A 16,442-nucleotide genomic window follows, 5' to 3' on the forward strand; every position below is an offset into this window, starting at 1 on the left:
ATCCGATTAAGCGGGGAATCCGATTGCCCGCAATTAGTTAGATTGCAGTTTCATACCGTAGGTTTTGTATTGAAAAAATGTAACTGTATATACATAATTACCATATTATCCGAGGGGGAAATATATAAGAGCAGAACGAATTAAATATCATATTTTAAGTTTAATATCTACGTAATAGAGCATACCAATGTCAGCGCCGAAAGAAGCTAGAATATAAATAGTGTGACATATGAAGGGCGAAATGAATCTCCAAAAAGTAAATTAGCCAATTGCTGAGATAGAAAATCAACAGAAATCATATCATATTACATGTTTTTATATTTTGGTTGCTTTCAAAATCTTTGGCGATTTCCTCGGTTTTGTGCCTAATCGTGGCGAGGTTGGTTGATTGATGCATTTTTAATTTTTCAACATAAAACCATTGCAATATGAATTAGTCGACACCGTCGGAATTATATTTTTGCTTCCGTTTTCTGATCAAAAGATTCCGTTCTTTCGCAAAACTTCAATTTCATCCACATTTTTTGTAATGCTTGATACCCGAGCTTGAGAAATTCCATGCTGTTTGGCAATTTCAGTTTGAGTTGTTGTTGTTATTATTATTATTGCCATCGTCATACATCATCATATTCAAACTTTCAATCTGTGTCACAAACAGAAAGTATTTCTTTGTCCGTAATTTTTTCTAAGACTTTGCATAAAGCTATGACATTCGTGCAGGCTAGAGATTTTTGCCCTTTTATTTTAAAAATTAGCGCCCTCTATGGGCTAAACAATAAACAAAAGAAATGTACTGAAGGTAAAAATATGGCATTACCGACAGACCAGACACGACCCAGGCTCTGTCCCTCCCGGGATATAAGCTCTTTTTACCCGTGTGGGTTGGGTCGTGCTGGGGAGATATATGGCATTACCGGACACCAATTCTGGCTTTCATAAATTTTAACTGCCCACATATTTTATTTAATTTCTGAAAACGCTTCATTCAATAAAAATGTTATGAAACAGTGTTTAATATGTATTTACAGTTGCCGTGTGAATTCCAATATTCGTATTTTTCTGCTTGTAATCCCAAGATATTCTATCAATATTTTCTACAGCTGTTCTCGAGGTCCCCATGCATCGTACCCGCCTGCTTAGCTTTCTTTTTCTTTGTCTGATATCGCATATATCTAGGCATTTCTTTATTTTGCATCACATTATCTGCATCAAGATACTCTACATCAGCGTTCTCGTGGCCCCCAAGTATTGTGCCCCGCCTGTTATCTGAATTCCCTGACTCATATCATGTAAAGGGGAGTGCTTGACCGACCGACTGGAAATTTTCCCGACACAACCGTTTCCTTAGACATTGTGTGCTAAAATCACTTCGGTAACAGAGCCTGGTTGTGTTCAGTTTATCCTGCGTGCGTAGGCGGAGATAGACTTGGAAGTCTGGGGGCACGGTTATTATTGCTGGGAGTGGGGAGGGGCACGATGATGATGATGTCAGTTCATCTATACATATATGCATTAGATCAGTCGACTTCACCTTTGATGCTGCCCCGCCACGCCCTCCCGTATCTCCGCCCATGCCTGCGTGCAAACCGCGGAATATACGTTGAAGAACATCGGAATTTCTTTTAGCGATTTCATAACGCTGCATCTCTTCCCCCTCCCCGAGAGGTTAAAATAAAAACATTTATTAGAAATTAATTTTGAGAAAATATTTTCTTAAAGATTTAAGATGATTCACAGATGGGTGTAAGAAGAAAAATCTGCATTTTTTTCCCCTACATAAAACGTGACAAACGACTCCTATAGATGAGTGAAATTCCGCTGAGTTAATACACCGCTGTGGATTATACGATGACAGATATAGAAATTTGCGTCTGCGGATTATACGCAGGGAATTACGGTTTTTTTTTGTTTTTTTTGTTATGTTCTTTGGCAAGTTCTCACGAAAATGAGAACATGGGCGGAGATACGGGGGGGGGGAGGGGCAGAGTCAAACGTGGAGTCGACTGATCTAATGTGTATATATATATATATATAGATGAATTGACGTCATCATCATCGTGTCCCCAGTAATAATGACCTTCCCCCCCCCCCCCAGACTTCCATGTCAATCTCCGCCTATGATTTTCGTCTGTAGTTATTTTAAATTCTATTTTTCTCGAATTCAAGGATTGTTTGAGAAAAACATTTATTTTTGTTTATATATGTATCTACTTCTTTATTGGCTTTTCAAAAAATAAAAGCCTAAATATTTAGCTTTGTTTCCGTAACTTGATTATTACTGGATCCCGGATATGCTAACCACTGTCTCTTCAAACTGCTGATGCGTAATTTTAGTTCGAAAGCGAATGTGATTCGAGATTTTTTTTGGCTCCTGATTTTCATGATTAACTAAAAGACTCGAAATATAATCCTAGCTACAGTAGCTTTAAGATTCGGCTTCTTCCTGTATTGACAGATTTGTGTGATTCGAGTCGCATATTTACTTGCTCAGCAATTTTTCGCAGACTGTAATTTAATAACGATATCACGAGTAGAAAACTTTCCAGCTATAGGTTGTGCGTCTTTTTTTCATATCTAAGGATTTGTTTGTTGTTGTTGTTTTTTTTTTCCATTTTTCTAATGGTTTTTTTTTTATGATTATTTTTTAATTTATTTCACTTGCCAGCTGAATGGGGCTGACGAATCTTTAATTTTTAATATCTCTAAGAAGTGGAATATTAACACATGATTTTCTGTGTAATGTCATCTGATTATATCATATGATCAGCTAGAAAAATTCACTTGTTTTTCTTTTCTTTTTTCAATTGGAATTGAAGCTTGTTTACATTAGTATATAACTATATACAGTCGAATCACGTTTTAACGAATACCGTTATAGCGAAAATCTCGTTTTAACGAATACTTTTCTAATCCCCCAGATAAGTTTACATAGGAACAATGCTAGTTAACCTGGAATTACATTATAACGAAATTTCGTTTCAACGAAGTGATTCCTCAGGTCTCTTGGCATTCGTTACAACGGGATTTGAATACATCATCGTTCCCTTATGTGTGGCACTGACGTCACTCGTAGTTTGAAAAATAGACAGCAGCGCCAGCACCGAAAATTCACGCGCACAACACCAGATACATACTCAGACTGTCAGGTACACATGTACACTTCCGGCATTACTCATTAACATACCAGAGTTCTGCTTGAAAGAAAGAAAGAAAGAAAGTTAACTTTGACGGCTGCTGTGAAATCGTACTCACATCGCGATGACCCTTGTATGGTCCCCGCAAGTGGTACGGTGGCGGTAGACTGAAGTTGGTTCTCTGTGGTTTTCAAACTTCAAAGTGCAAATGCTGGCCGGTCTCACATTAAAAAAGAAATTTTCTCCAAGATGAAACAAGCAGACCTTGAACACGATTCTTACATGACCACAAAAATTCAGCCACCTGCTACTTTTACTTTTTTATATGGAAGACAGATGGCTGCGCTTCTCAGACACCACGTGCAACACTGACGCTATAACTACGCAGGGGCCACACAATCACAAACATATCACTTTCAGGCATGCACAATTTCGTTAGAATGTTTACAAGGTCTATGTACGGTTAAGTAGTGGCTACTAGTATAATCGTAGCCGCTATTGCAATGCGTATATATGGGTCAACATTAAAGCGGTATCAGTCATCAAGTTCCTACCCCTAGTTGTTATTCATAGAAAACATTCATACATCATCAACAAACTACGAGGGTTATGTCCAATCAGCACAGTTTATCTAACGCAGAATGAAAAGACAGTTCAGTTTCATAAAACCAGAAACTAATAATATTTTACATATATCTTACATATTTTTTTGATCATCGTATTTTCTCCCCAAAAAACTAACTCAACTTTTTTACGCCTTTTTGTCGGATTTCCATTGCATGATGGTCGAATGTCCAATTAAACACTTATTTCATTGGCGAAGGAAGTGTTTTAGACCTGTGGAAGCCCAGCTGGAGTATCATGCAGGAAATTTTTGTTTGTGAATTGATTCTGTAATTGTTCCACCCTGATACACAAAAGCACCCTGAATCCCACGCCACTGACTTATTTATTCTTTGCATATACTCATGAACTCATTGCTGTAGAAATATATTAATAAATAGTGCAAGATGTTTCGAGGAGTTGTTGTGTTTGTTTAAAATTTAAGACACAAACTGTAATGTGTTAAATCTGTGAGACTATGTATTTTTTTCCAGTCATCCCTCTCTACTGGAGCAGTTCATGCGAGGAGCTGGAGATGAGGCCACCAGTGCCCCTTCTGTTGACCAAGACTCCAGTGGAGAATACAGAAGCAGCAAATCGCTGTTGCCGGACAGTTCCCCAGCATCAGACAGCTACGATGGTAGGACAACAACCCCAACCCCTACCTCTTCTCCTTCTCCACCTCCGCCAGCTCCTCCTCCACGCACTGCTATACATTACACTGACTACCCTGTTAACAACATAACACGCTGCATGGCTTCCACTGCTTCGGGTGATAATATACAGGTAGTTTGGCTATCCTTTCACTAACTCTCTATTTTTCTCTCTATCTCACTTCCTGTATAATTTTTTTTTCTCCTTCTCACTGATGCTTCACTAATTACTACACAATTTTTCAAATAACATTTTCATAATAACACAAAAGCTTTTTAGATATGTATATAGTAGCAATTAGTTACCTGCTCTCAGTATTTTGAGCAGATTCTAAATTTCTATAGAAGTCTTAACCAGGGCTTGACAAATCAAAAAAAAAAAATTTAGACGCCAACAGAATTTCTTGGAGCCTAGCCTGGTTTTTCCTCAAGAAAAACAGTCCTAAATGATGGAGGTTTTTTTCGAACATTTCTGGCCTTATTGAAACCTTTCAAATTTGGAGCAGGGCCGCAACTGGGGGGTGGGGGGGGGGACAGACCAGAGGGATTGCCAATTTTATCCTTTAACCTCTTCTCCAACATTACAAGGGGTTGCCAAAATGTGTGCTTGCCCCTGCTGACCAAGCATCTTTTTTCGGCCCTGGTTGGAAGACACACTGCTATGAAATGAAAATTTTGTGTCATTTCCTGGACTCCCCCAATTCAGCAATTACACATATACCGTGAAACCGAAAGATACCTAGGCCACATCGCCATATGGCAATATCGACTCATTGTCCTCTCGGACTGGATACCTCTGGCACTTTACTTATAAAAAACATACATTACAAAATATACCACACATGATACAAAATAATTACACGTATACCTATTTTCTAGATGCCATGGTGACCTGGCGAATGAGATTTGTCAAGCCCTGGTCTTAACTGAATAAATGAGCAATGCATTTTTTTTTCAGCAATCAGTTTTGAATACAATTCAGTTTAATTACTTACACTGATACCCATAAGTTAAGAAGCAGTTACTTCTCAAAAAAAAAATCTGTAAATTTTATGATGAAAAATGTATCAATATTTATAATAGTGTACTAGGGTGCACTATCTGGGAGTATGCAAACCTCCTATGCATTTATAGAAGTAAACACACCTAACACACATTTCTAGTGGAACGCAAGTCTTCTACGTATCTCCAGGGCTACAAAATCCTCTTTTACACATTTCAAGTTGTGTGTACACCTTCTATGCATTAATAGGGGCATGGAAGGCTCCCATGCTTTTCCTTGAGAAGTGGTGGGATATGGTACTTGAAGAACGAAAGTTAGAGAATCACTAGGGTAGAGCAGTGTTTCTTAACCTTATTTTTAATGTGGTCCCCTTTCGAACAATATTTTATTCTTGTTGCACCTTGTCTTGCCCCTATTCATCTATGAAGGAGAGAGAGAGAGAGACCCTTTCTACGTTTCAAAAAATTGATTTTATCAGTGAATTTATAGTGAACAAATTTTTCCCCATGTGATTGGCCTCTAGAACCCCTTTCCCTGGCTCTAGAGTTCAGTGAGCTACCATTTTGTTCTGGTTCTATTCAGGGCTTTCTCAACATCATTATGCTCTGGGCAAAGTGATGTTCTGGGAGACGCGTACTTAGCTGGAAGTAACAACTTACATATTTACCACTTATTTTCAAAAATCATAGTACCAAAACTCAGCCGCTGTGGTAGTCAAATGATCATATTGACTGACTCGCATTGTGAGGATCAGGGTAAAAACCACACAGTTGCCGCAGTTGTGGTCGGCTGAAGTTGGTTTTCCACGGTTCCCAATTTCGAGGAGCGAACGTGAGCCGATCTCTCCGTTAAAAAAGTCTCGCCGCAGAGAGCAACAGCACTACAACAGTAAAATTATTCATTCCTTACACTTCACTCACTATGAGTTGAGGAAAAACTCATAGTTTAAAAGATTCATCGCAGATGGCATCACTACACATAACAAGCATTACACAGAAACAAACTTCACGGAAGATTCACTATACGTATACACACACACATTCCAAGATGTACCAATTCGTTAGAAGTTCCACAGAGGAATATGGACGAGGTGCATGTCTGGTTTAGAGAGAGAGTAGTGGTAGTAGTACCAAAACTCATTACATAGTCTTTGAATTAACATGAAGCTCGTGGAATATGCCCAGATGTTAACATGACCCTGGTTCTACGAGTGCTATGATACATTGTGAAAGTAGCCACACCCCCCCCCCCTTCATAATATTTCACTGAGAAGACTTATTTCATCACATCTAAATTTTTTTCTGCAGTTCTCTGTGGCCCTTCTAACCACCTTTCATGGGTCTCGTATGTTTCTGTCCATTTGATGTTTACCCGTGACCCCTTCGAATATCACAGTACCACTCCCAGAGAATTGAGAACCAGTGGGGGGTAAAGAATGTATCTATCCCTCACTGCAGGATTTTCCAGCATATCTTTAAAAAAATCCATTTGTGTTCTGACACATCAATTCCCTCTTCCAATTCGGACTACTCAGTCAAATGATGGGTCCAAAAATTCACATTTTGTATCTGCCTCTTAATTTTTGGACACCAGTATGATAATAGTAGTGATTTTATAGAAATGCTAGTATATAGCTACTGAAATTAGATAGTCATGCAAATCATGTGCATTATTGATCCACTATGCTATATGAATATAGTTTTGAAAAAAAAAATGTTTTTGGAATACTTTTTTTTCTTTTAGAAACAACTAGAAGTTTGTTCAGTCATAAATGCATGAAATACAGTATAAGTTTTTTTAACACATAATTGCTTACCACAGAAAAAATACTGTATTTTTTATACATTTGACATCCTTTTGTATGAATTTATTTGTTAAATTAGGATTTTTAGTTACGTGAGTACTGTTGACACTTATTAATTGATAATAATTGAGATAATTATGTTTTATACAAATATTTGGAGCAAATGTTAATCAGACTCGTGTGTTAAAGATACCTAAGCAAAGTTGAACATCTGTCCAGAGATAGGCATATTGAGTTTCTGTTATATCCCTAGTCACCTTCTATGTCCAAAGAGGAAAAGGTGAAGAAGAGAAAAAAAAAGAGTATTATATAAACTCCCCTGAGATATATATATGTCAGTCCTCTCACATGACTGAAGCCAACAGCACTAGAGTTTCCGCTTTAGAAGTGCTTTCCCTGCAGAGAATAAATCTTGGCTAGTGCAATTGGTAGTAAATTGCTGTCTATAGGGCTATATGAAGTTGATTTGCACCACCAAAGGTGTTGTAATATCATGAAAGAAAGTCTGGTTTGATACTTTCCTCTGAGAGTGTTGGATTTGAAGCCATACTTTTTTGTAAGCCAGAAAAAAAAATCAGTTTTATTATTCTATGAATATTCTGCCTTAAAAAATGTTTACTTCTGACTTTTTGCGATTTCGCCCAAAGTTATCTTCTTATCTATGTGTGAATTTGACTTTGGAAGATCTTGTTATTGCCTATATTTATACTGCCCAACCTACCGAATCAAGATTTTCTAGCTGACACAACACATGTTCAGCTGATGCATGATAGATATTGTGTTATGACTGATTTAAAGTGATCGCAATATTATTTCAAATCCATGTTTACAAATGAAATGAATCAGACAAATGACCTCATCCCACAGACAAAAAATACAGAATTTTTATTTTCACAAAACGAGTCTTTGGTAACTTTCCTATGTTATTTTGAGCAATATTTCACATTTTCCTGTCAAATTAAAAACTAATTTTAAAAAAATTAAATCTTGGAAGCTATCCATGATACAGGCAAAAACCTCATTGTTTTTAACTTTGGAGGAGCAGAATGCATTAAAAAAGGGGGGGGGGTACAAAATTAGATAAGACACAGATCAGATTATAATATTTTGGTAAGACAACCATAATTTTTTATGTGGATAATATATTTTATCATAGGTATTCGCTTTTTTGTGATTGCTCTTATTTTAAGTTGTTCCATTTTAGATATTTTTGACATCCATATTTTTTATGAGCACTTTTTTATCCCCACCTCATTAAGCATTTTGTCTGTTGTGGCCATTGTATTTGTACTATCATGCTAGAGAATCTTAATTACAATTTTATTCACGTTTTGAAATCTCTTTTTAAAATTTGGTTTTTGCTACAATGTAATGTAAAAATGTTTTTTTTTCCTTAGCTCATAAGTACTAGCATTTTATGAGCATATAACCCCATAAACATTTCAATTTAATAATGTAACCAGCATCTTTCAAAAGTTATACAAATATAGTATAGTACCACTGTGAAGTTATCCAGGCATGATAACCATACAAAATGTCTGACATTACGTTTAATAATACAGTGAAAATCTTATAAGCAATTATTCCAATTATTCTTATAGAGGGCATATATATATATATATATATATATATATATATAACGATATTAATCTCTAATACCAATGCACTCATAGCAATCATAACATTAATATATTTCATGAACAATGCATTTCTCTGGTCCCTTTACTATTGTTATACAAGAGTTTCACTGTGCCAAAATCTGTGTTATAGCTTAATATACATTAATTACAACTTCGATGTCTAAAAAGAAATTGTATCTTGAGTTATTTGGTTGATGGAAATGTTTTTTCCAAACTCAGAGCAATATAAAGTAGACAAAAGAAGAAGGGAAGAAAAAAGATACATGGAACAAAAAATTTTGACTTGATAATTTTCTGATAATTCCAATGTTCACAGGCAACCATGGTGAGCAGTTCATCTGTGAGTTCAGTGCAGGAGACTTCGGATGGTGATAGTAGTCAAACTAGCAGCAGTTTTGCGCCATGTGATATTGGGTTACTTGAACGACTCATTCGAACTCATCCCATCTGGTTTTTACCTGGGATAGGTAGGGCAGGAGCTGTACACCTACTACAAGGCAAAGATGTTGGGGTAAATAGGTTTTTTTTTGTTTCCTCTGTTCCCCCCCCCCCTCTTCCTGGAGTAATGTTCCTCTAAGAAATTTTTAACACATGCCTGTTTTTATATTTTCACTGAAAAATCTCAATTGTTATATTACTTTTACACAGAGCTTCATAGTTCGACAGTCAAGCAAACCCAATACCATGGCCCTTTCTGTACGCCTTCCTGAGAACAAAGGTCCTTATGTAGAACATTATCTAATAGAAACAGTTGGGGATGCTCAATTACGACTTGAGGGCTCTGATAACAATTTCCACGCAATTCCTATGCTGGTTGCTCATTACTGTCAATGCTGGTAAGAACTTTTTCTTTTTCTCATTGCATGTTTTTGTTTCTATACTATTTCAGTTTTATAGAACTATTTCTGGTTTTGAAATATACATAATTTACTCATTAAAAAATAAATATGATCATGAGAAATGTTCCATGGATGCTTTTGCAACAGATGATAACTGTTTAAAAAATGAAAAAAATTTACATTTGTTATGGTCCAAGTCTAAAGTTTAGTTTTTCTGGAAGTGCACATTGCCCCCCCCCCCCAATTTTTCCAGACTCTCTCGAAGCTGGGCTGTAAGAGATCTCTACAACGGGATAAGTCCAGTGGCAAAGTTCTGGCGTTCATTAATTCATGCACTCCCCCTCAATGCCTCATTTCATACACTGCCCAGATGCTGATAACTTTGCAAAGTATGCTACTAGTTGCTGACCACTTTCCAAACACACTAGACTTCAGACATTAATTATAACATATATGAATGGCAAACTTAAAATGCAGAAAATTGTTGATCTAAAAGCTAAAACAGCTAATATTGCTGGTGCTGTGTGGTCATTTTGATGGACTTGCATCATGAGGACTCGGGTTCGAACCCCACTGACACCACAGTGGTGGTCAGCTGAAGTTGGTTCTTTGTTTTGTCCATCTTTGAGGTGTGAATATGAGTCAATCATCCTAAAGAAAATAAATAAAAATTTTCTTGAAACTGAAGCATTGTTAGCTGCTTCTTCTAAACCATGCACAACTCTTGTCTATAGCCATTATACAATTTACTGGTGTTTTAAGAGCTGCAATCAAGGAGGAGCAGGCAGGTTTGTTGTGCTGGACTAGAGGGGCTCAAACTTCACTGCTTTACTTCTCCTTGAACATTGCAAATAAGCTTCAGAATGAGTGCTGCACCAGCTGACCAAGCATCTAGTTGTGGCCCTGGCTGTTTTACCCGTGTGTTACAAAGTCTGTGAGATACGTGTCCAACACAACTTACCCTCTGAAAGGTGTAAAGCAGTGGTAAATTGTCCAGTGGAAATAGATAAAAAATGTGCTTTGTTTAGAAGAAGCTAATATTGTCTGTTTCAAGAAAATTACTATTTATTTTCATTGAACATTTTTAAGTGTCATTAAACACCTTTAATCTTCATGATAAAAAAAATAAAACTAATGATAAAGGCAAATAGCAGAAAAACACAAAACCTTGATATGTTTAAGACACACTTGTTGCATTCAAGACCAGAACTGGGCAAAGGAGGACAACTGTCATGGGCTGTAGATTTCAGGTGTGAACAGAAATAAAATCACTGTAATAAAATCATTCAATTTTACTGTGGTGGGGGGCAGCAAAGTCATTCCCCTGCACTACAATAACATAGGTAGAGAAGGAAAAATATATATTTAACTGCAATAGCCATAGTTAAGAGGGCTGTAGTAAGTTAGGAGGGGGGGGCATCAAAATTATACTCCCCCCTCCCTTAGAGCTGAAAATGTCCAGAACAGGCCCTGGTTGCAGTCCTCAGAGAAAAAAAATATAACCACAATTATGCTGGTGGAGGACCCATTTGCCTATATTTTTAACTCCTGGTCACTTGGTCCATACAAGTTGAAAACCTTAATTTAATAAGAGCTGGTTGATTTTTGAAGAAACTGACTGTGGCATACGAAGTTATTAACGTGTCTTTCTCTCTATATATTCATATGGTTTTTCTTGTTGCAGTGATGAATTACCTGTTCAATTGGCATTACCTCCTCCGTTAGCGCAAGCTAGTTCCAGGCAAGAACTGTCATCTTTAGCTTTACTTGGACAAGGTATTTTTCAATTATTCTTTATTTGGATCTTCATGTTGTTGAAATAGCAACAGAACTTTGACCAAAATACACAAATCAAGTCTCGATAGCTTTTATGAAGAAATTGTTTATCTATAAACATGAACAAAATTTACAGATAAGGACCAAACATTGCCTTTGGGCCGATTTCCAGTTGCAGATTTGCAGCCCATAACAGACTATGCTAGAAAAGCTTACATATATTTTTACATATAACACATCATAGATTATATATACACATAAATGCTATGTATATCATATATATCAGATTATATATACCAGGCCCAGTCATTTGGGGGGGGGGGAATTGCCCCTCCAGCTTTTACAAAAATTTTAAAATACAATACAAATGGACAAACAAGGTGAAATCTAAGGAACTTCTCAAAAATTGTGATAATTTCCCCCCCCCCCCACCCCCTCCCAGGAAAAAGTTGAAATGACAGGCCTGATATATACATATTTACACATCATGCATATTAGTATTATTTATATATATATATATATATAATTTTTCCATACAGATAACATGCAGTATGGTCTTGACAACCTTAAGTAAACGAGGCCACCCTCCCTCTGCTTACTGAAAACTTCGATTATCCAAAAAAAAAAAAAAACAATAGAAATTAGATTTTACAGGGGTGGGGCTTAGACTTGCGCATCCATACTTACTCTTTACTCTGACCTATTTTGTTCTTAACTCAATAGCTTAGTTCAGTTGTCCTCAAACATTTTCTCACTCCCTCCCTTGGCCTTATCATTTATCTGTGGCTCTCCAGAATAGTCTAGAGAAGAATCACACTTAAGAGTATCGAACAGGCACAAATCATTGCACTGGGGATCTTCAACATCCCTCGAGATACTTGTGGTCTGCCGAGCTCTTTGATAACATGTATTTAGTACAGCTAAATGACCTGTGGGCTTGGCTGAAACGCCAAATGTGGCACATGGTGTGTCAGTGGTGGAAAACCCCTGCACTACACCAAGTCTTTGCGATGCTTCTGCCAAAGGTTAGTAATGCCCCTAGAAGCCGCTATGCACACTTTGCGGGAACCAGTTTTTATTGAGACTCTATTGCAGTGTTTCCCAAAGTGGGCAATATTGCCCCTTGGTGGGTGATGGAAAAGTCCAGGTGGGCGATAGAAGCTAGGGGTATAACATAGGATCCTATGGGTTTACTTGAGTTAGGGGCGATGAGAGAAAAAATTTCTCTGAAGAAGGGGCAATGGAGCAGAAAGTTTGGGAGACTATGCTCTATTTAATACATAATATATCATTCTATAGATTAATAGATATTAATTGATTAATTAGTTCATGATTATGAAGTCTTAAAAAATTGTATAATATTTCTAAGATACATGTATCAAACACTTTTGACTTATATTTAATTAAGTTTAATTTTTCTATTAGATTTTTGGTTGTCGAGCTTGGTCCACAGCCCAAACAGTAGCTCACCTCCTGCAGAACTCCCTCAATCTTCACCAATTAATATTGCTCAGCATTCCACTTTCAAGCCTCAGAATGAAACCGGAAAAAGAAGCGGTCCTTCTCCTCCATCAACTCTTGCTCTGAATTCTCAGAATCTTCCTGCTCAAGATGTCAATATACCTGCTCAATCTCCAGATGTTAGCTCACCCCCACCACCAGTTGCCCCTAAATTCAAGAGCCGAGGTGCTCCGCCGCCACCTCCACCAAGGTCTTTCATGACAACCAGATCACCCTCATGTGCCAACATTGGTCCTTCACCAGGCGCCGATACCACAACATCATCTTCACCTGAATCCCCAGTTTTCAATGGACTTAACAACCGGAAAAGTTGCCCTGATGTTGAAAAATTCTTGGATAAAGCAAAAAAGAAATCGGAGGATTCAGATAAGAAAAGCGACAAGAAAATATCTAAAGTTGCTCATTATAAGCAGTCCAATATTGTGGACTTGCCAACAGCTTATTATAGAAGCAGCTTGGCTGATAAAATCAGCGATTATGAAGATATTTGGGCCAATACAGCAGTGATGGAAAAAAGGCCAAACATAATGTCTTTCCAGTCGGCTTTAAGCCAAGCCGATAGTAGTCATTTAGATGCTCTTAAGCAGAAGAAATATGAGTTATTCACTAAAAAACAATGTGATGAAATAGTTCTTACAAAATTCAAGTCTTATACATACACTCAAGGAACACAAACTGAAGTGCCTGGTGCTAAAAGTGTACAAATTACTTCTCTAGAAATGGTCCAGAGTCAGTATAGTGACTTTTCAGAAACTCTTGGTCCAGATTCAGATGCAGCAAAGCAGGATTCAGAAAATTTTGATGTTTCATACCCTTCAAATGCAGAAGGTAATTTCTCTAGTCCTTTTTATTCTGAACCTGTGGACAGCCTTCCTTTTGATGTTCATGGTGGGCAGGCACCCATGCTTAATGGTCTTCCACAAAGACTTTTCAACCATAGGTTCTCTGATCCTAATTTGCATTGGCCGCAGAATATAATGTGCAAAAGAGTGGATGCTTCAGAAGATGAAAGGGTGGGAAGTTTATCATCCAGCGTTGATAACATAAAGGGTCTTGGCCCCTCCCCTCAGTTCAGGAGGCACAAGAACTTTGCTTTGAACTCTGACTGGGTCAGTGAGTTGCATCAGCGGATTTCTAAGCACAGTCTCCTTAAAAAAGACATCGAAACTCAAGTGTCAAATCCAGATCTGCACATGGAATCGCCGCATGTGCCTTCTCCTGCAAAAGACACACCACAAAACACCTCCTGGCCTTTAGACTCTTCATGGGAATGGCAAGGTCATGATGATGAAAATGATGGTGACACAACAGATGATGGATGTGATGATGTACCTCCTCCTGCAATAGATTCTAAGTTTCCCTTGCATATTGACAGCGAAAAACGTGAAAGTTGTTACAGTGATTCAACAACTGTGAAAGACTTAATTGCATTAAGATCGCCCGACCTGTCGGTTCCAGAAATACGACCACTGACTAAAACAAATGTGATGAGAGTTTCCGAATATGATAATATTGGTTGCTATCAGGAATCTTCAAAAGAAGTACAGAAGTTCGATACACTAGAGTCTGTGGATGACACTGCAACAGAGTTCTCTGAGCCTTGGGATAGCTTTAGATGGGAAAAACTGTTGCGTCTTGTTATACCTGAAACTGATATACTTGGTGATGACGACGAAGTGAGACAGAAAGAAAAAGAACAAAACCATGTAGCTTTCTCTGAAAATGGGAAACAGAATGGGTCTGAGGTTAGTTTTACTTTTTAAAATTAAAATTAATATCACTTGCTATTTTCACATTTTATACTCTTATGCATAAGAGATATCATAAACTTTCGAGTCCCAACTGTGCTATAAATGGATGGAATCCACTAAATTATCATCCCAAAATGCTTTAATACTCGAACCTTACTTGGAAGTATTTAGCATTTTCTGTAGAAATATATATACCAAAAGTCTTAAATGAAAAGTATGGCTTATAATGAGAAGCTCAATAGCGTAAGCCAAGGTAACATTTGAACAAGAATTGCATAATTTGGAACATGATATCCATACTGTGAGTGTTATAACTTCTGGGGGAAATATGGCTACAACCCTCAGCTTGCTTTCTATATTTAAAATTATTTGTAAAATAAAATAGACAGGGAGAGACAATTCTATTGTCCTAAAGTTACCCTGGAATGTGGGGTATAACAAGCCTTTTGTCTACAGTGAAAGCCATATTAGTACTCTTGTCTGACTGTTACCCCCAGTATAAATTATACAGGAAGAATTTTACAATGAAAAATTGTAATTTTTTTTTTTAGTTTGTTTCTTTAAAACAATTTTTTTAAAGCTTTTCTCCCAATTGAGTTATTTTTGTTTTTTAAAGTTTAAGAACAAGGAATTTTATTTTTATACAGCTTTTCAACAAGGAAGTGAAAAAGTTGAATGAGCCTCTGAATTGAAAAATAAATAATAATAACAAGTCAAGTGTTTTAAGCTACTTTTTTTAAATGTGAGTGATGGGAAGTTTTTAACTTCCAACTAACGTTGGAAACCTTTAACCAAAGGTTGAAAATTCTTCACTTATTTACTACATTTTATTGAAACACAAAAATAAGTGAAAATTGTACAAATGTTAACTAATTAAATTAAATCTATTCCTTCATGTCGACTAGAAATAAATCACCTTCAATTTTTTTTTTTGGGTGCAGGAATTTTTTAAATCAAATTCATAGCAGGGTACCAAAGTTTTTCCTCTTTGTTTGGGCACTTCCAATATTTTCCTGCCATTTTCATACATTTAACTTTAGATTCAAAGGTCAGAACAAATGAAAGAAGGTCACAACAAACGAAAAATGTCAGAACAAGTGAAAAAAATTGGTCTAAAATTACCAAAATTTGGACAGCTATGTCCTAATGTTACCCATCAAATGTAATATGTTTACATTTTATTATGCAAAAAATTACCTAGTTAGCATACAGAAATAATTCAAATAGTTAATTAATCATTATAAATTGAATAATTACTTTTTTTTTTCACTTGATGTGCGATTTTGACAAATCAAGGTTTTAAGTGGTTTCACAAAGTTATGATAATCACTAAATAGAATAAATGCTGCACCCAACAATCAGAATCATTACTCAGAATATATTTAAGCATCTCAGTGCATTCTACTAATTGTTGCAAACAATTCTACATCAAGAACATGATGATAGCATAAAATCTCAGCCCGCAACATAATTTCAAATATGAAAACAATACTTGCCCTAAAGTTGCCCCGTCTGTTTTAAAGCTACCACGGTTTATAGTGTTATCAGGAATTTTCAGTGCACTGTCAATGAGCGAATATTAAAGATACAAAAACCACATAATTCACAGCAAGTTTCAAAATTAGGAAGCATTCCAGATTCAATGATGTTCTTAAAAAAGTCAATTATTTTATTTTTTCCTTCAAGAGCTATATGTACAATGGATGGACTATCACAAT

At 36.6% G+C, this 16,442-nt stretch overlaps 1 protein-coding gene across 3 annotated transcripts in view; it reads left to right on the plus strand.

Moving 5' to 3' along the window:
- The window catches only part of spri (Src homology 2 domain-containing protein sprint), a 124,567-nt gene that overhangs the window by 87,492 nt on the left and 20,633 nt on the right, over positions 1–16,442 (plus strand). For 2 of the 3 annotated variants that reach the window (XM_089236033.1, XM_089236032.1), the window contains 5 exons: positions 4,232–4,377; positions 9,154–9,348; positions 9,486–9,673; positions 11,361–11,452; positions 12,878–14,718. In XM_089236033.1, coding sequence (XP_089092159.1) covers positions 4,232–4,377; positions 9,154–9,348; positions 9,486–9,673; positions 11,361–11,452; positions 12,878–14,718 — 2,462 coding nt within the window. Of the gene's footprint in view, positions 1–4,231; positions 4,524–9,153; positions 9,349–9,485; positions 9,674–11,360; positions 11,453–12,877; positions 14,719–16,442 lie in introns of all 3 variants that reach the window. The other variant, XM_089236031.1, reaches the window with a different exon arrangement.

This window comes from Pholcus phalangioides, unplaced genomic scaffold (genome assembly GCF_987345545.1).
Source record: "Pholcus phalangioides strain wild (caught in Gottingen) unplaced genomic scaffold, Ppha-v1.0 ptg000009l_1, whole genome shotgun sequence".
NCBI classification, from domain to species: Eukaryota; Metazoa; Arthropoda; class Arachnida; order Araneae; family Pholcidae; genus Pholcus; species Pholcus phalangioides.